At 49.9% G+C, this 17,890-nt stretch overlaps 3 protein-coding genes across 8 annotated transcripts in view; 2 read left to right on the top strand and 1 right to left on the bottom strand.

The window, feature by feature from the left end:
* The first annotated feature begins 2,293 nt into the window (after positions 1-2,293).
* On the top strand, positions 2,294-13,017 carry LOC309847406 (synaptic plasticity regulator PANTS). 4 transcript variants are annotated; one of them, XM_082697605.1, is made up of 6 exons: positions 2,294-2,391; positions 2,540-2,707; positions 5,687-5,897; positions 10,540-10,666; positions 10,806-10,911; positions 12,758-13,017. In XM_082697605.1, the coding sequence occupies exons 1-3, from the start codon at positions 2,368-2,370 to the stop codon at positions 5,813-5,815; spliced, it is 321 nt and encodes a 106-aa protein (XP_082553731.1). In that variant the 5' UTR covers positions 2,294-2,367; the 3' UTR covers positions 5,816-5,897; positions 10,540-10,666; positions 10,806-10,911; positions 12,758-13,017. The 4 variants fall into 4 exon arrangements, with proteins under 4 accessions (XP_082553731.1, XP_082553730.1, XP_082553729.1 ...); XM_082697604.1 differs by lacking the exon at positions 12,758-13,017 and adding an exon at positions 11,279-11,515 and having other exon boundaries at positions 5,687-6,099; XM_082697603.1 differs by lacking the exon at positions 12,758-13,017 and adding an exon at positions 11,279-11,515.
* Positions 10,173-14,344, bottom strand: MRPL40 (mitochondrial ribosomal protein L40). Its single transcript, XM_082697601.1, has 4 exons — positions 13,534-14,344; positions 13,136-13,219; positions 11,464-11,622; positions 10,173-10,609 (listed from the first exon to the last, which is right to left on the bottom strand). Exons 1-4 carry the CDS (start codon positions 13,584-13,586, stop codon positions 10,285-10,287), a joined length of 621 nt encoding a protein of 206 aa, XP_082553727.1. The 5' UTR covers positions 13,587-14,344; the 3' UTR covers positions 10,173-10,284.
* Positions 14,345-14,519: 175 nt separating this feature from the next.
* The window catches only part of HIRA (histone cell cycle regulator), an 84,090-nt gene continuing 80,719 nt past the window's right edge, over positions 14,520-17,890 (top strand). Inside the window, exon 1 of one of the 3 annotated variants that reach the window (XM_082697424.1) lies at positions 14,520-14,752. In XM_082697424.1, coding sequence (XP_082553550.1) covers positions 14,716-14,752 — 37 coding nt within the window. In that variant the 5' untranslated portion in view covers positions 14,520-14,715. The remainder of the gene's footprint in view (positions 14,753-17,890) is intronic. The other 2 variants (XM_082697430.1, XM_082697425.1) reach the window with 2 other exon arrangements.

Consider the following 17,890-nt stretch of genomic DNA (forward strand, 5'->3'; position numbering starts at 1 on the left):
CTGATGCAAGTCAATGGAGGGGATTGAACTGCTCTAACTTGAGGTGTTGTTTCTCTTTTTTTCACTTATTCCTTGTTTTTCCAGGTCGATAGCTTAGAGCATTGCCTTTGGCCTAGAAAAAAAGTGGCTTAAATAGATACAGGCTCTATAAATAGTGGTTATCCCATTACTCTGGCTGCAATTGTATGAGGAAGGGTGTTTCTATTTTTATTTTACATCTTGATAATTCTCCCCACCCTCAAAGAACCATTCTTCAGAAGGCGGATTCCTGATCTGAATACATTTCATCTTGTAATTTGATTTCATATGGAAATAATTAGCTCCTTAATGAATCTGTTCTAAGGTAAAACAGCTTCATGATGTAGCACAAATATGAATATTAGGATAAATAAGTGCTAAAGATACAGTCCTCTTTCTCCTTCCCTACCCCCTACTCCCGGTTTTAATGTATTAAATTATCCAAGGTTCTGCTGGCCTACCTTTTTTATTAGCATTAATTTGGTCTTGGATCACTTTCTATAATGTGAGCTCTTTTGACATGTTACTCTAATTTAATCTCTTTTGTTCCTTGAAAAGAGTTTTACATCAAGAATTTCAAATAAAAACAGGCAATGATTAAACCTGGATTGCCTCTAAATGTTTAATTAGGTATCAACATGGATTGGTTGGGCCACCAACCAGGAGGTGGAGGAAGACTTGCTTGCAGGTGTCCCTTGTTCCATCCTGTCATTAGAAAAGAGCTCCTCTGGGAGTCTTCTGGAGAATGTATGGAGAGATGAGGCTCTCTGACCCCTGCGTTGGGGATCGTCAGCCTGAACAGGGTCTCCTTTTGTAGGAGGACTCCTGCTTGAAGGTAGAGGGGTCTGTCTCTGGATGTTCTATCCCTCAACACTCAAGAGAGGAGTTCCCTTCAGGATGGTGGCCCAGGGTCCACCCACATGTCATCAGATCAAGAGCGTAGGTGATTGTCATGAAGATGAGGGCTGGGCTATGGCTCAAAGGGTCACCACTGACATGGACAAGGTTTCAACAGGCATGAAGCACTGCTGTGACTTCCCTGACCCTCCCCTTAATGGGTCTGTGTTTCACTAGCCGAGGTGGAAGCGCCCCTGGTGGGTAGGCAGCCATTTGCAGGATCACATTGGCTAATGTGTTATTTGATGCATAATGAATTTTACGGTAAGACGCTGATTGGCCTTGGGTTTTTGTCTTCCCTAAGCAACATCTTCTGTGTAAGCAATGAAAACACTCCTGGTCCTTTGCTTGAGCCACACTTTCCTGCCTGGGCCAGGGGTGGATCCTGTTGGTGAATTTCTGGTAACAGAGGGGAGGGGTCACCCAGAGCAAAAATCCTGGTCATTACTGCTGCACCCTGGCCTGCAGCCTTCTCTGTCTTCAGGCTTGGTCTGTGAGCCAGCTTGGCAGGACCCCTGGTTAAATTGCAGCTTTCTGGTCCACCCTCAGGCAGTCTTGACCCAGTCTGGATACTGGGGTGGGCCCAGCAACTTCGTTGTCCCCCGCGTTGGATTAAGTCTGTGGAAGTTGGAGAACCCCTGCGTAGGTACTGCAGGGCTCCTCCGCAGATCACGAGCCTCTTTGCTTTTATTGTCTCTTGTCACCTCCTTTTTATAAAGGCTCCATGTCTTCCCACGCCTCAGAGTAAAGCCTTCACTCCTAATCAGACATGCAAGGCGCCCCACACTTAGCAAGGTTCTCCCCTCTACTCTGTGTCACAGCCTCCACACCTTTGACCAGCTCACCACTGTGCTCAGAACACCCTTCGCTCGCCTCCACTACCAGCCTGCGTTCCCTCGGGAGATCATCCGGCGCCCTAGAACCCCAACTCCCAACAGTCACAGCGGGCCACCCTCACTGAGTCCCCTGCATCCAAAGACTTGACAGCTTTGCCACAAGGAGCCAATGCTCAGTATGTGCTTATGAAAACGAACCCTATCTTTTGAGATTTAATAAAATTGCTGAAAACCGGCGTGGACCCCGTAGTTTCAGAAATAGCTAACAAGGTGGCTATGCATCCCGGGAGGCCCGCCAGGCACCTGAGGAAGTGCCACTGTCATCTCTTGAGCCTCGCAGCCCGCGCGCCTCAAAGCATTCTACCCCGTAGCAACCCCCGCCGGCTCCGCCCCTTGGCCATCCTGAGCGCCTCCTCCGCTCGTCACCACCCCCCGGCTGTTATTGGCGGCTCAGTCCGGAAGTCTTGTTTATTGGCGCGTGTCACGGAGGCGGGGGAGGAGTCCAGCGTCACAGCGCAGAGTTCATTGGTTCCTATCCGTCTATCACACGGTACGGCATGTCTTCAATCTTCATTGGCTAGCGAGCTCAGAGGCGGGGTTCCGCAGTCGCCCGGACATGGCGGACGGTGGAGGCTGGCGGGTGAGTGCCAGGGGCGTCCTAGACGTGCAGGGACCTCCTTGGGCCGAACGACCGGATTACCCGAGGCTTCTCCCAAGTAAGGGGTGGGATAGAGGTCCCTAGGCGGGTAGTGCAGCGGCTTCTGGCTCAGGCGTGCTTCTCGCTGCAGCCGCCGCGCCCCTGCGAAGTCTACCGCGCGGAGTGGAAGCTCTGCCGCAGCGCCAGACACTTCCTGCACCACTACTACGTCCACGGCGAACGGCCGGCCTGCGAGCAGTGGCGGCGCGACCTGGCCAGCTGCCGGGAGTGGGAGGAGCGCCGGAGCGCGGAGGCCCAGGTGCACTGGGGAGCTGGGGGTGGCGCTGGGCCGTGGGGGTGCATTGCCCCGGCGTCCGAGTGCACGGACCACACCCTCCCCACATTCCAGGCCCGGGGGCGCCGGAGAGGAGTACAGTCTGGGTCCCCCTTTGGTTGTGCTTCCTTCCCTTTGAGAAATAACAAATATTAGTATATCAACGGGGGGTTCAGACACTGAGGAACAAAGAAAGGAAGAGAATGTAGAGGGGTTTGGAGAGAGAGGAGGGATCCCCTAATAGCGTTAGTGTCCTCAGCAGGCCTGCAGAGGAGTTGATAATGCTGAGGCCTGAAAGACCGGGAACCAACCTTAACAGCCTTCACCCAGCCCAGGGCGGGGCGCATCTGAGGAGCACAAAGAAGGATCAGGTGCTTGGAGCCTAAGGACGGTGGGCTATAGAGGGGTAGAGGATGAGGCTAGGGAAGTACCAGGGACCTGGTGGGGAGTAAAGATGGGTTTATGGATCATGGGAAGCATGATCTGATTTATATCTTGAAAAGATCAGTCTGAAGGCCCTGGGTAGCTCACTTGGTTAAGCGTCTGACTGTTGACATCAGCTCAGGTATTGATCTCGGGGTCAGGAGCACTGGACATCAGGTTAGGCATGGAGCCTACTTAAAAGGGGGTTGGGGGCAGGGAGTTCCTGAGTGGCTATGTTGGTTGGGTGACAGACTCTTGATTTATGCTCAGGTCGTGATCTCTGGATTGTGGAATCAGGCTCCACGCTGGTCAGGGAGCATGCTTGGGTTTCTCTCTCTCTCTCTCTCTATTTCTCTCTGTCTCCCCTGTCCCCCCTCCCTCCCCTTCCCTTTCTTTAAAAAAAAAAAAAAAAAAAAAGTGTATTATGGTGGGCCAAAGAGACCAGTGAGGAGGTGGTTCTGGTTTTCTATTCATTCAGCGAATATTTATCATGTTGGGAGCTCTTAAAGATGGAGGAGTGATGAGAACAGAGCCCCTTCCCTTCTGGCACTTTCATTCCATTCTAGAATAGGTAGTGGTGCCTTGGAACTATTTTGGATGGGGACATGAAGAGAAGCTTGAGAGTGCAGTGCTCATGGTGAAGGGGGAAGAAGATCCAGCAGGGCTGGCAGCTGCTTCAGCATGCTTAAATGTATATGATTATTGAAACAGACAAATAGATGCTTCTATATAAAAGAAAATGATGACCGTCTAATATAAGTGGAAATCAAAAAATTGGGAAAGATAGCTTGTCTGTATGGCAAGAAATTAATAACTTTTTTTAGGGAGAGTTCAGTAAGAGCTTTTCTTACCACAAAAATGGGAATGATTTCAGGATAGAAAAGTGGGGAGAGGGGGTGCCTGGGTGGCTCAATCGGTTAAGCATCTGCCTTCAGCTCAGGTCATGATCCTAGGGTCCTGAGATGGAGCTCTGTGTCCGGCTCCCTGCTGAGCAGGCTCCCTAATTTTCCCTCTGCCCCTCCCCCCAGCTCCTGCTTTCTCTCTCCCCTCTCTCTCTCAAATAATTACGGTTTTTTAAAAATTCTTTTTAAAAAATGGACAAAGGGCACAAAGAAGGAATTCATTCAAAAAGAAAATTAAATGACCTGGTATACAAGGTCAGATGACAAGTGATTTCTGCCCAGTGAAATGTTAGAAGTGTTGATAAGGGTTTGGAGAGTCAGGGGCCCTTGTGCAGTGTTGACGGAGAGTTGACTTATTCTGATTATCTTATCTGTCAAAAGGATACCTTTTGACCTCCTTATTTTACTTCTGAAAGTCCATCCTTGGGAAGTAACTGGGTAACAGTGCATTTAAAACTAAAAAATACCTGGGGTGCCTGGGCAGCTCAGTCAGTTAAGTGTCTGCCATTAGCTCAAGTCATGATCCCAGGGTCGTGGGATCAAGCCCCACGTAGGGCTCTCTGCTCAGGAGGAAGTCTGTTTCTCCCTCTCCCTCTGCTTGATGCTCCCCCTACTTGTGTGCTCTCTCTGTCAAATAAATAAAATCTTTTTTAAAAAAGTTAAAAATACCTGCTGCATCACTATGATAGTACAAACACTGAAAGCATCCTAAATGCTGCTAGCAGACATGTAATCAAGTAACTTCATCCACACAGTGGGGTACAACTTAGCCATTAAAAAAAATAGATAGCAATCTATCTGGGCAGGGAAAGGTACCCGTAGTATACCTAGTGATAAACCATGGAAGTACACTAGGCAGTAGATTATTCCATCTTTAGGGAAACACTATTAGCACTAAAATTTGAGTCTAAAATTGTGTTGGGGAAGCTGTTAGTTTCACCACAGGACGGAAGTCTGGGAGTTTTTCATATCCTTTGCATTTCTGATTGCTTTTTAAGTTAAGAACAAAAACATTCTGTTTAAGACAGTAGAGCTTGAGCAAAGACAGACAATGAGATAGAGAAGGTGAAATTATATCTGTAAAAAGGCCAACATAGTGCTTGGCACCTACCAAGTGCACTTTTCATGGTTATAAGGTACTGCCCCGTGTTTATTTTGGGAAGAGAGTAGCAGAGAAAAGCCCACTGGTTGAGTGGTACCTATTGTCTTTTGTCTGGATTCCTCCTCCCCTGTCCAGAGCTCCCTGGGCATGTGTCTCTTACCTCATCCTCCCCACTGAGGCCACTTTTTCAGACTCTTGTGCTCCTCTCAGCTTGGCCTGATGCTGGTCTCAGCAGATAAATCTGATTAGGTCAAACTGAAGGCATCAAGTCCTGAGGCCCAGAACAAGACATTTTAAACTTTACTCAAATGATGGTGATCTGTACAATAGTTTTCACAGTAGCTTAGGAGAAGGAATGATCTAGATCTTTGTGTTTTAGTATGGAATCATCGCCAGGGTTTATTAGGTAGAAGCAGCCAAGTTCTGGAGTGGTATGTGCCTCACACTTCATTTTTCCAGCTTTTTTGGAAGGGGCCTGAGGAGAAGGGAGTTACAGGGGCGACGAACTGGAAGTGACTGGGGGTCTCCTTTGCACAGCGGTCCCTCTGTGAGAGCGAACGTGCAAGAGTCCAGGCTACACGGAAGCACACCCTGGTGTGGGCCTTGAGGCAGAGCCCTCCTGCAGACTGGCACCTCCCTCTACCACAGGAGGAGAAAGACCAGTGATGAACACTCCGGTATGGCTTCCTCTCATCTGTTTCAAGTGGGGCTGTCGCAGGACCCTAAGGACAGTGACCAGCTCAGTCTAGTGAGTCCCTGAATTTTCCACTTGGCTTAGAACACAGAGCCTGGGGTCTCCAGCCCTCCTTGCCCACCCCCGCTGCTGCCTTGCTCTGGCAAACAATCTCGCCCACCGCACAGCTCCCAGGATGCCAAACACCACCGCAGATCCCAGTAAGCAGCCAGGTCAGGCCAATTCATGCTCCACTCCCGGACAACAGCATTCTCAGGTAAACTCTTGAGCAGTAGACCTGACCCAAGTGGACACATGAGGTAACTAAATGGTCGTGCTGTGGGGAATACCTTTCCTGGTCTTGGCTTGGTGACAGTGTGCATTGCCAACCCCTGGTGCTTACACGGAGTTATTAGCCCACTCACTAAGTTCATCTGCGGCATTGCTCTTCGTAGGAGATAGGCCTCTTGGTTTTTAAGAAACGAACACAGCTACAGAATACACAGTCTCGCATTAAACGGGATCATAGACTCTTGGCTCAAGAAACCCAAGCCCAGGGTGTGTGGAATTTTAGTCTCCTTTAAAATTTCCTTTTGTTGGTTTTAGAAAATGTAGATTATCTCAAATGCCATTTTACACATGTGATTTCAGACAGACTGAAAATTAAATCCACAATTTAATAGTTGAGATTGTTAAATTTAGCATCTGATATTATTGTGCTCAGAGAGTATGGGAATTTTATATATTTACACCCCTGTAGGTGTTTTTAAAATATATGCATATGAGCCAACAAGAACTTGAGTTTTTGAAAAGGTCTTTTTATCACTAACGAAATGATTTAGCATCTCGTGGCTGCAGAGCAGGTCCCATGGCATGGTGCCAAGGGCGAGGTTGGCTGTGTGCTCTGCAGCCTCTCTGCTTCTGCCTGGCCAAGCTGCCACTTTAGTTCCTCCCTCCCCCCCACGACTGGGCCTCAGCCTGGCTACAGGCAGTGAGTAGGTCAGACATCTTTTAACTCATTTTTGGGGGCAAAATAATCCCATCACTTCGGAAAGGCACAAATTAAAAATTAGATTTTGCCTTGTCATCCTGTATTACCCCAAGAGTCCCTGTGACTACACATACCTGTAAGTTTGGGGGGATCTGCACATAGGGCCCCAGTAACCTCTCCCTGTGTATGTACCTGTGAGCGGTAGGGATGTGTGCACACAAGTCCCCAGTGATCCTTCCCTGTGACTCTGTGTACCAGGGTATGTGTGTTGGGGGGGGGGGTTACACATAGGTCCCCAGCAGCCTCACCCTCTGTCTGTGTGTGTGTGTGTGTGTGTGTGTACCCGTTGAGTGGTAGGGGCGTTTGCACACAGGCCCCCGACGGTCCTTCCCTGTGACTGCATGTACCTGTGAGTGGGTGGGGGGTGTGCTCATAGGAGCCCAGGAGCAGAGGGGTGAGTATAAAGAAGAGCCTGTCTCAGCGTGGGTGTTTTTGATATCTGAGTCAGCCAGGTTATCTGTCTTGTGTCTGTGGCTACTTTCTGGAGCATTTCCAGCCAAGGAGGAGAGTGGGAAGCTGGGGAGCTACAGGCATTCTCTTCACTCTGAAACAGAAGAAGGGACATTGGAATTTTGCAATCTGTGTATGATCCCTTGGGGTTCCTGGGGCGGGCAGGTGGGGGCGGGGGTTGCTGCAGTGGCAGCCAGCACAGCAGTCCTGAGGGCTCACCACAAGGGATCCACATTCTCTATGTGCTTGTTTAGGGCTGGAGGCTGCCCGTCACTGAATGCGCTCTCTGTGAGTCTTACTGACAGATAATCATTGCTGCACAGAATGTTCCTACGTCTGCTCCTGTTTTAACTTTTTAACTCCCAACATCTGAGCACCTACTACACTGCCCGGTGGGGCCTTTGGCTTTGGGATTGCACTCTTGAAATGGGCAAGTTGCCTTCAGAGAGCTCCAGTTGAGTTTAGGGGCCTGAGATAAACATTTAAACATAATTAAAATAAGTCTAAAATAATAAGTGTTGTGAAGAAAATGGGCAGGGAGAAGATAGAGCAGCCCTCAAATTTTTTGCATGAAACCCATATCAAGTTCTGTGATCTGGTACATACTTTATATATTGCATATATGATTGAAATAAGCCTCACAAAACAATCCTTACCTGTACAAGGTGTGATGCACTGACATTTGCAGTTCTGTGCCACTGAAAAGAAACTGCTGTATGTGCAGCAACTTGGGTGAAGCTCAAGTAAATTATACCTAGCTAAAAAATCTTAAATGGGTGCATATGACATAGTTGCATTTATGTAACATTGGTGAGATGATGTAATAATAGGGATAGAGAATGGCTAATGGTGCCAAGGGTTAGTGATGGAAGGAGGGTGTGGATGTGGCTAGGGTATATAAGGGGATCCTGTGGTAATGGAACCTTGACTCCTACAGAGCTGCATGTGTGATGGAATTGTGCAATGCTAGACATACACACAGGTGAGTGCAGACACAGTGGGAAACCTGAATGCATTCTGGACTCTGCCTATGTCAGTCTCTTTCTTACACACTGTATGTGGCATGTAAGATGTTAACTCTTGGGGAGGCTGGGAGAACCACACACAGCCTCTCCTTGCATCTTTATTTCCAGTCTACTGTAAATCTGTAACTACTTCAAAATAAAAAGTTATAACTGCTGACCCTGACCCCCTGAATTGATTATATAACCTAATGGATGAAACCTATTTTTTGAAAAGCACTACAACAAAGCACCTGCAGGGATGCCTGGGTGTCTCACTCAGTTAAGCATCTGCCTTCAGCTCAGGTCGATTCCAGGGACCTGGAGTCCTACATTAGGCTCCTTGCTCAGCAGGGAGCCTGCTTCTGCCTGCCTGCCACTCCTGCTGTTTGTGCTCTATCTGATAAATAAAACTAAAAACAAAACCAACAGGGAGGTGGGGAAGGCCTCAGCATCTAAGTCAAGACCAGGATGAAGAGGCCTGAGCCTTACAGGGGAAGCAGCCCACAGTCCACAAGGAACACTGGGTGCCATGTGCTGATGGGGGGAAGGTGGATGGGGGTCTGTAAGTTATGATCATGGGTGGTGAGTAGCCAGATTCCTGCCCTGGCTTGTGCTTTACAGAGCCCTCTGGTTGTTGTGCAGAGCAGCTTACAGGGGGTTAGGGGAGGGCAGGGGGGGAAGTGGCCACATGGAGGCATCAGTTGGCTGCTGCAGCAGTGGAATAGACAAAATGTGGCAGTGGTATGGACCTTAAGGGAGCAGTGAGGTTGTGAAAAGTGGCCATATTCAGTGTTTGTCTCAAAGATAGAACTAACAAACTTAGAATCCTTAGGCAGTGTTTTTATCCAGTAAAAATGTTTAGTAAGTTTTTAAACCAAAGATGAACCCCATACCAGAAGAAAATAATTTGAATTCTTCCTCAAATGAAATGTTTTCTTGGTTTATCTGCACTAAGGCGGTGAAAAAACCCAAACACTTTGTGAGGTAGCAGTGCAAGTCACTGGGAGAAATGGCTCTATTTGCTCACTGGACCTTCATATTTCTGGCTGAATTGTGTTGTTACCCACCCCATGCCACCAAATTCCTGTGTTGAAGCTCTAACCACTAGTACCTCTGAATGGGACTATTTAGAGATAGAGTACTTAAGGAGGTAATTAATTTAAAAGGAGGTCATAATACTGGGCCATAATCCAATCTGACTAGTATCCTTATTACATGAGACAGGCAGAGAGGGAGGACCCTACAAGGACCCAGGGAGAAGGTGGCTCTCTGCAAGCAAAGGAGAACAGCTTCAGGAAAAACCAGTCCTGCCAACACCTTGATCTTGGGAATTCTGGCCTCAAGAGCTATGAGAAATTTCTGTGATTTAAGCCCCTGGTGTGGTACTGTGCTCTTGCAGCCCTGGCACACATTGACTATCTCAGACTAACACTTGAATTGAGAGTCCCCTCCTAGGGAGCATAGCAACTTTAAGTAGTGGGTGCCAGACTTGCTCCACTCTCTTCCACTTCCCTCCCCAGCTTAAAACCCAAAGATGGCCCTGCCAGGGATGTGGGGAAGGTCCCATGTTCCATTTCCCCAGTGGGAAGGCCCAGCCTCTCCTGTCTGCACAGGTACACAGACAATGCACAGCACACAGTCTACACATCCTTCTCCTCTGCTCTTGAGGTACATAGCTGCTTCTTGCTGGTGGTGTCTGCCCCACACAACTGGAATCTTCATTTTTACTGGGGAGCAGCGGTAAATGTCTTGGTCATTCTCTCCCAGTACCAGACAAGGGCACCATCTCTCACCTCTATCAGTCTTCAGGTCAATTAATTTTGACTCACGCATAAGACAGAGACACTTGATTAAACATATTTATTCACAGCATCCCTGGTTCTGTGACAAGCAAGCTTGAGCCCTCATCCTCCTGGCTCTAAAGGGCAGAGTGTTTTGCGGGCAGGTGCCTGCAGCTCTACCTCTTAAACTCCACCTGTGTGTATACCTTGGTGATATCATGGTACCTGCCTTCAGGGGGCTGGTAGTTGGAGACTGGTGGCGTGTAATCTGGTCCTTCTCTTTCAAAGGGGAACAAACTGAGGTCCCGCTTGGTGGCCTCTGCATGTAGCTCTGGGGACATGAGTTGCAGCTCCTGCAGAGCTTCCTGCTGGGACTTGAGCATGGTCCTAATGGCATCCCTCTCCTTCTCGTGCTCTTGATGCTTGTACAGAGACCACTTCTTCAGAAGCAGAGCTCTCCTCTCACTCTCCTCAAAGGGAAGCTCCACAGGAGGCCGCTGTCTGGGAACACACAAATCCAAAGGTGTAAAGCTGGGAAGCACCGATCTCACTGGCGAGGTAGGCTGGGTGACTGCCTATGACCAAAACATCTCCACTGCCAGACAAAGATGGGACTTGGGGGAAAACATGGAAGTTAGGGATAAATAACGGAATGGTCAAAAATAAATAAATAAATAACAGAATGGTCATGTGGCAGCGGATGCAACTGATGCTGGAAGCCAGTGCCATCTGCTTTACATGGATACAAGAGGCTCTAAGAAGACTGGCAGCCCTTCCCTTACCCCAGGCTGAGACTACGTTTGGTGAGTATGGAAATGTTAGGTGGTGTCATGAAATGGACACCCAAGTCCCAAGGAGATCAGAGCCCAGATCAGCCACAGAACACCAAAAAAGCACTTGCTCTGTTCCACCTGTATGGCAAGCTGTTACTTTATAAATGGTACACGCTTTTTACAAGGCAGCAACCCTGCCAGACCTGTACACATCACATTACAACTGTGAATATTTGTACCATAAAGCTAGAGGCTAAGGGGTTTCTACCATCAAGATGAGGCAAGGACTGCAGACCCAAGGCTCAAGTTATCAGTCACAGCTAAAACTCAGCTTGCAAAAAAGCAACATCATGAACTGGGTTATCAAACAGTTATTCTGATTTCCTTCCCATGTCAGCCATTCAGAAGCACCACCCAGGAATGCTTTCGCCACCTCCCACAAAACACAGTCAAGGAGAAGAGGACTCAGACTGGGACCTAGTCAGCCCATGCCCACTCACCTCATGGGTGTGAAATGCAGATACAACTACCTGAAGATGATGGAACTCTGTCCTGAGAACCTCGACCCTAGAGAACTCTTACCTTGCTTTATCCAAGAGCCTCACAGGTGTAATAAAATCTTCAATGGGAATTAGCTCTTGGCTAGCTTTCTCCAGTCGTCTGATCCTCTTTTTCAGACGATCCTTTACTGCTTGGTCTTTTTTAGGATCTACCTTTTTCTTCTTTCGCAGAGGTTCTGCTCTAATGGATAAAGCAAACATTAGACATTTTCCTCTTCAGCCTTGCAAACCTGCTGAGAGACACGGTGCTGGGTGAGGTGCCCAGAACTTGTACTGTGCTCTCCACTGGGGAAGGAACTATACGTGGGTCTAACCTCATGAGCTGAGTGTGAAGGGGGTCGGCCTCCAACCCAGGATCCTTGTCAGAACTGCGTGGGCACTGGCAACCCAGGAAGGGCTAGAAAAACTTCATGGGCCATCAGGGTATAAATTAAAAATAAGTACTCATCTTTCATGTTGGGTTCAGGTGTGTCTTGGGATTGCAGTGGAAACTAACAACACCAAACTGATGAATTAGAAAATCATTACTCACATTTTAAATGGATTTGTGTTTTAAAAAAAGATTTTTGAGATAGAGAGTGAGAGAGACAGCATGAGCAAGGGGGAGTGAGAAGGACAAGCAGACTCTCCTCTCAGTAAGGAGCCCAGTGCAATGCAGGGCTCAATCCCAGGACCCTGGGACCATGACCTGAGCTGAAGACAGATCCTTGACCAACTGAGCCACCCAGGACCCCTGAATTTGTGATTTGTAAAAGTCATTTGAGTAATAAAAGTGACTGCTAGGTCTCTCAACTTTTTGGGATTTCTTAACAAATTTCCCATCCTAGAGCATTCACAAAAGTCCAATGTACACTCAGGAACAGATCTCCTATGGGGATAATATACTATTAAAAATAAGTAAATCCTCTGGGTCCCCTGGGTGGTTCAGTAGGTTAACCATCTGCCTTCCACTCAGGTCATGATCCCCAGGTTCTGGGCTCCAGCCTCACAGCCAGCCAGGGGACCCTTCCTGCTCAGTAGGGTGTCTGCTTCTCCCTCTTCCTCAGCCCCTCCCCCGGTTTGGGCTCACTGGCTCTCTCAGATAAAATCTTAAGAAAGAAAATAAATAAATCCTCTAGCATCAAGACTGAGCCTTGTGAATCAAGTCCCTAGAAAGCATCCAGACTCCTAGGTGGAAAAGCTAATCCTCATGCCTCCCTAGACCTCTCTGGGAAATCAGATATCTGTGCTGTGTCTTTTAAAACGTACAACAATCCCTTTAAAACTAATTTTTATTTAATCCATTTTTATATTTAATTTTTGTTTTCTGATTACAGGCAGCAGTATTCCACATACAGAATGCTGAAAAACAGAAAAGCATCTACCTATATTTAGCCAAGAGAGGCACCTAGGTGGCTCAGTCGTTAAGCATCTGCCTTCAGCTCAGGTCATGATCCCAGGGTCCTGGGATTGAGCCCAGCATTAGGCTCCCTGGTCAGGGGAAGCCCCTCTCCCTCTCTCACTCCCCCTGCTTGTGTTCCCTCTCTCGCTGTGTCTCTGTCAAATAAACAAAATCTTTAAAAAATAGTAAATTTAACCAAGATATTTTCCAGGCAAATAATTTTGCAAACCAAATGCCCTGTAGTCTTGTTCTGCTCATATGCACATCAGTCTCCTGCAGACACCCCCAAAGGGTCGGGCCCAGGGTAATTTACCTCATGGGAATTAGTTCCCAGAAGGATAATAAAGAAGCTCGCTGGTGGGTATCTCTAATCTGTGTCTGCCAAGTTCCCAGGAGCCTGAAAAAGACAAAAGGATATATAAATATCTGACTCTCCTCACTAAACAGGAAAAGAGCAAAAAAATATGCTACCCTTAAAACCTGGGGCCCTGGTAACTGCTGGATGTGACAAGTCAACGTGGGAGACTTGCCAAAATCCCCCGTTCACACCAGAGAGCACTTGGGCAGAGTCCCTGCTCGCCAGGGTCCTTGGATTTTCATCTACAGGAAGAAGCGCGATCAGCTAGCCTTCCCTGAGATAAAGTGGTCAACGGCGGTCGGCGAGAGAGCACAGGCGAGGGACCCCACTACCCTGCTGTGGTCCGCACTCACCAACTCCGTGAGCGCAGAGCGCGAGCGGAAACCCCTAGCGCCGCGAGTGCCATCGCCCCTCCGACAGTCAACCCGCTGCTTCCGGGCGCGCGCCCCTTGGCGGTCCGTCCCGCAGTGCCCCTCTCAAAGTTCCGGCCTTCCTGTCGCTCCGCGTTCCCGCGTTCCGGCTACTGAGGGCTGGGCTGAACCTGGAACGCCCCCGACGTGGCCCCGCCCCGTACGCCCCGGCGCCGCGCGGGCACGCCCCGAGCTCCTTGCACGTAGCTCTGCGTCCTCCCTTCCGTGTCTGCGGGTGGCTGCGAGCTCTTCCCTGCTGAGAGTACAACTGCATTAGCGGTTGCTCTAGGTCGTCGGCTTGTGTCCCTGCGAGGGCTGAGACCCCGCAGTGCAGCCAGAGTGACCGAGAGGGCGTCTTTCCGGGTACAAGTGCCTACGTCTCTGAATGGTCCCGATCTTCCTAAACGCACTCGTCTCGGTCTCCCCCTCGATCAGCCCCCCGTCCCAGCCCTCAGGGCTAGCTCCCTCCCGGCATTCGTCCGAACTGCGGGGCCCCGGCCACTGCCGGCCACAGCATCCCGGCTCCGGCACGTGGCCTGGCGCTCGCGAGGTGCCCAACACACGCGTATTGATGAATGACGGAAGCTAGCTAATTAGTCGGACTCCGCACCAGCGAGGTAGAGCTGGTGAGAGAGCCGTTCACGCCATCCCGACCCTTCCTGGCTTCGCCGGCCCGGGCTACAACTCGAGGCCCAGCTCGCCAGCCTCCCTCCTAGTCGAGCCTCTCGTCGGCGACCGCGCCCCAGGCGGGCTCCAAGTGGGGTCACACTGCCCTGCCCCTGCCCGCGAAGAAGCCCGGCCGGCCCCGTCCGCATGGGGAGCGGTTTCCCGCCGGGGCGATTTGGCAGGTGCGCGCCGTGACTTCCGGCGTTGCCCGGGAGCCGCCGGAGGAGGAGCGGCGCAGGGGATGCGGCTGTGGCGGCGGCGGCGGCGGCCGAGCGCGGGGGGCGGCTGTGGCGGCGGAGGGGGGCGCGGGCCGGCAATGGCGCGGCGGCGCTGAGGGCGCGGGGCGGGCAGCGGCCGGAGGGCGGCGCGGGAGGAAGCAGCGGCGGTGGCTCCATGGCCCGGGCGCGCTGAGGGACGCGGCTCTCGCCTCAGCCCGGCGGCGGCGGCGGCGGCCGAACAATGAAGCTCCTGAAGCCGACCTGGGTCAACCACAATGGTGAGTGCGCGCCGGGTTCGCGAAAGGCCGAGTCGGGGGTCGAGGCGGGGTCTGGAGCGGGGTCTGAGCCGCGCGCAGGCCCTGCCCTTCTCGCCCCCGACGCGCCCGGTGCCCGGTGCCCAAACTGCAGGGTCGGCGGGCGCGGACTTTGTCCTCCGCCCGAGGAAGCCGGCGAGCACGGGCACGTGCTCCGCTTGTCCTCAGCGAATCCGCCCTCACTCCCGGCGCTTGCACTGAGCCCTCGGTCGCCCACCCGTGGTCCGTGGAGGAGCCGCGCCTGCCTCCGGGGAGCGGCCCTGGTCGCCAGCCAGCTCCTGCCACTCGTCTACAGCAGCCAGGATGTGCTCAGATGGTCCAGTGAAACTGGGGCCCAGTCCCCTCTGTGGCTTTTCAGTGGCGGGGTGAACACCTGCAATCTGCATGTTTCTGCCCAGCTGGTGGGACTGTTACTGCTCCTGCCAGAGACCTGAATCTGGTGACAGTGCCCCCATTTGGGGGACTATGGCTTGGTCCCCAAGGTCCCCCAGCTGAACGAACCACGTTTATGCTGAGCTGAGACATCAGGGTGGCTTGGGTTGGAGCCTGTAGGGCAAGCGGTGATCTAGGATAGGGCCTTCCTTAAGCCCGTGGCGGTGGTCCCAGAGCGCACCCTGGGGGAACAGACTCTCCTAGTCCTCTGGTTGAGTGCAGATAAGCCCCCAAAACTGGTAGAGCAGTTTGTCATAATTGTACTCTGTTGGCACAAGTGCTGCAGGAGTTGGTCTTTGTTCCCGGGAGAGGTGAGCGGGGAGAGACCCCCATCCTCTTGCTGACAGCACTGAAGCCCAAGGAGCACTCCTCCAGCCTAGGGCCTGTATCCCTGATTCCAGCCTGTCTGTGCTGACAGGAAAAGGGTCACCCTGATTCTGTCTTGTTCCTCATATCTGCTTTGCAAGGCGACTAGAGGGAGCTAGTGTTTTCTTTGAGAGCAAGTAAGGCCCCTTTTTTATACATGTGAAGCTTTTTAGTTTTGAACTTAAGCCCGTGATGCTGTACACTACCACAACTGAACTGAACATCTATGTTCTTTCAGTCAGAAGTATTTTCTCCTTCTGTCTTCTTATATGACATCTCTCTCATTTTTCAGGGTCCAGATGAGGTTACCTTATTCGTTGTTGTTGACATTCTTCCTGTTTTATTCCACTAGATGTGCCCAGTCCCTGTGTGTGTACTTTCCATGTGATCTCTCAGGGCAGGGGACTGCCACAGTCCCCTCTGTATTCCCTACCACATTCAACAGTACCTTCACACAAAGGGTATATGGTAAATACTGGTTGCAACAGGTAAGCTGAGGTTTGCATAATTTACAAAGACACAACTAGACTTACTGTGCATGAAAGCAAAAGTGGTGAACTTTAGTTGGGTTTTTCCAAGTGCTGATCTCCAAGAGCATTCCCTGATGTGTAGTTTGTAGATCTTTCCCTGGAGAATTGAGCAGATGTTCAGTGATTATAAATTATGGTGCTCATGAGTCAGGAAGGGAAGTAAGTGTAAGTGAAGATCTAAAGGAATTTTTGTTTTAAAATGCTTTGTCTGGATTATTTATTTGTTTTAAAAAGATTTTATTTATTTGTTTATTTGACAGAAAGATCATAAGTTGGTAGAGAGGCAGGCAGAGATAGAGGAGGAAGCAGGTTCCCTGCTGAGCAGAGAGCCTGATGCAGGGCTCCATCCCAGGACCCTGAGATCATGACCTGAGCTGAAGGCAGAGGCTTAACCCACTGAGCCACCCAGGCGTCCCTGGATCATTTTTTTAAAGATTTACTTATTTATTTTAGAGCAGGAGTGAGAGAGGCCAAGCTGGGGTAGGCGGGCAGCCAGAGGGAGAGAGGATCCTCCAGCAGACTCCCTGCTGAGCACAGAGCCCAAGAAGGGGCGTGATCCCAGGACCCCGAGATCACCCCATAGATCAATTTTTGTGTATAATCTACCCTTCTTTAGTCTTTCTTCTGTTTCTTGCCATATAATTTCTAACTTTATGATAAACTCCTTTGTAGGACACAAGTTTTATGCTGTGTAAGCATTATGTGTGTCAAGATGCTTAAGCGATTATCTAGGTACAAATGAGCGAGAGTCTGCAACCAGGCCAGCAGCCAAACATTCCAACCTGGCAGAGTGGACAGAGCACCGGGCCCTGGCCTCTTGCCGCAGTATCTCCCTCCATGGTCCTAGAATGGAATAGGATAATAATTTGCTCTGGTTTCTTCACAGTACAGTTGTGATCTTTGGTTGCATAGGTAGACACAGAAATGCTCCCCAGGCTATAAAGTGCTCTAGAAATCTAAAAGGTAGTAATAAAAGGAATTGAAACTCTGGCAGGATAGGAGTTAAGTTTCCTTTCTTTTAAAATCTTCTGAAATCAGTCTCTGTCTTTTCAAGTGTTCAGAAGGACTGTCGGGGTTAATTACCACTGTCCTGAAGGACATGATAATAATCTGGATCACTACTGAGTGGTCTTTTAAAGACTGGTAAATAGTAGGAGCTGCTGGGAGCAGGAGCTGCTTAGCCAGAAACCAGAGTTGTGGGTGGTGGCCAGTAAAATCATGCTTACTTTGGACTAACAAACCCAGAAGACCATGGTGCTGTGGAGAGTGCATCATTGCACTTCCTGGCTTCCTGACTCTGCATTCATATCTCCTGACTTGTTATGTGGCTTGAACATGCTTTTTCTGGTGTCTGGGAGTCCAAAGAGGGAAGGAGCAGAGAGCCTAGTATTTTCCCTGTGGTAGCAGTGTCCATTCAGCCATGGTGGAGAGGACAGCTAGAATAAAGCAGGTTAAAGGCAAAGGAAGAAATATCTGTTGGGATGTAAGCATACTTTCGGTCTCCATTTTCCTGGCTAATAATAGTGGTAAGACCTTTCCTCTAAGGTAGGGTTTCTCAACCTTAGCACTCTTGACATTTTGAACCACCTAATTGTTGTGGGGACCATACTGTGTGTTGTAGGATGTTAGCATCTTTGGCCTTAACCCATTGGGATGCCATTATCACCACCCCCACACACACACCCAGCTGTGACAACCAAATAGACCATCATAGTAATGGACTCCAGATCTGCTGCATCATCCATCAGAGGGTCCTGCATAGAGGGGCACTCAG

The sequence above is a fragment of the Mustela nivalis genome (genome assembly GCF_964662115.1).
Source record: "Mustela nivalis genome assembly, chromosome: 14".
In the NCBI taxonomy this organism is placed as follows: Eukaryota; Metazoa; Chordata; class Mammalia; order Carnivora; family Mustelidae; genus Mustela; species Mustela nivalis.

Excerpts from the sequence above, each read along its gene's own strand:
- LOC309847406 (XM_082697605.1), top strand. The coding sequence starts at position 2,368 with ATGGCGGACGGTGGAGGCTGGCGG. Across the intron at positions 2,392-2,539 it reads CGGACGGTGGAGGCTGGCGG|CCGCCGCGCCCCTGCGAAGT; the intron begins GTGAGTGCCAGG and ends TTCTCGCTGCAG. Across the intron at positions 2,708-5,686 it reads GCCGGAGCGCGGAGGCCCAG|CGGTCCCTCTGTGAGAGCGA; the intron begins GTGCACTGGGGA and ends TCCTTTGCACAG.
- MRPL40 (XM_082697601.1), bottom strand. The coding sequence starts at position 13,586 with ATGGCACTCGCGGCGCTAGGGGTTTCCGCTCGCGCTCTGCGCTCACGG. Across the intron at positions 13,220-13,533 it reads GCTCTGCGCTCACGGAGTTG|GCTCCTGGGAACTTGGCAGA; the intron begins GTGAGTGCGGAC and ends TGTCTTTTTCAG. Across the intron at positions 11,623-13,135 it reads TGGGAACTAATTCCCATGAG|AGCAGAACCTCTGCGAAAGA; the intron begins GTAAATTACCCT and ends TTTATCCATTAG.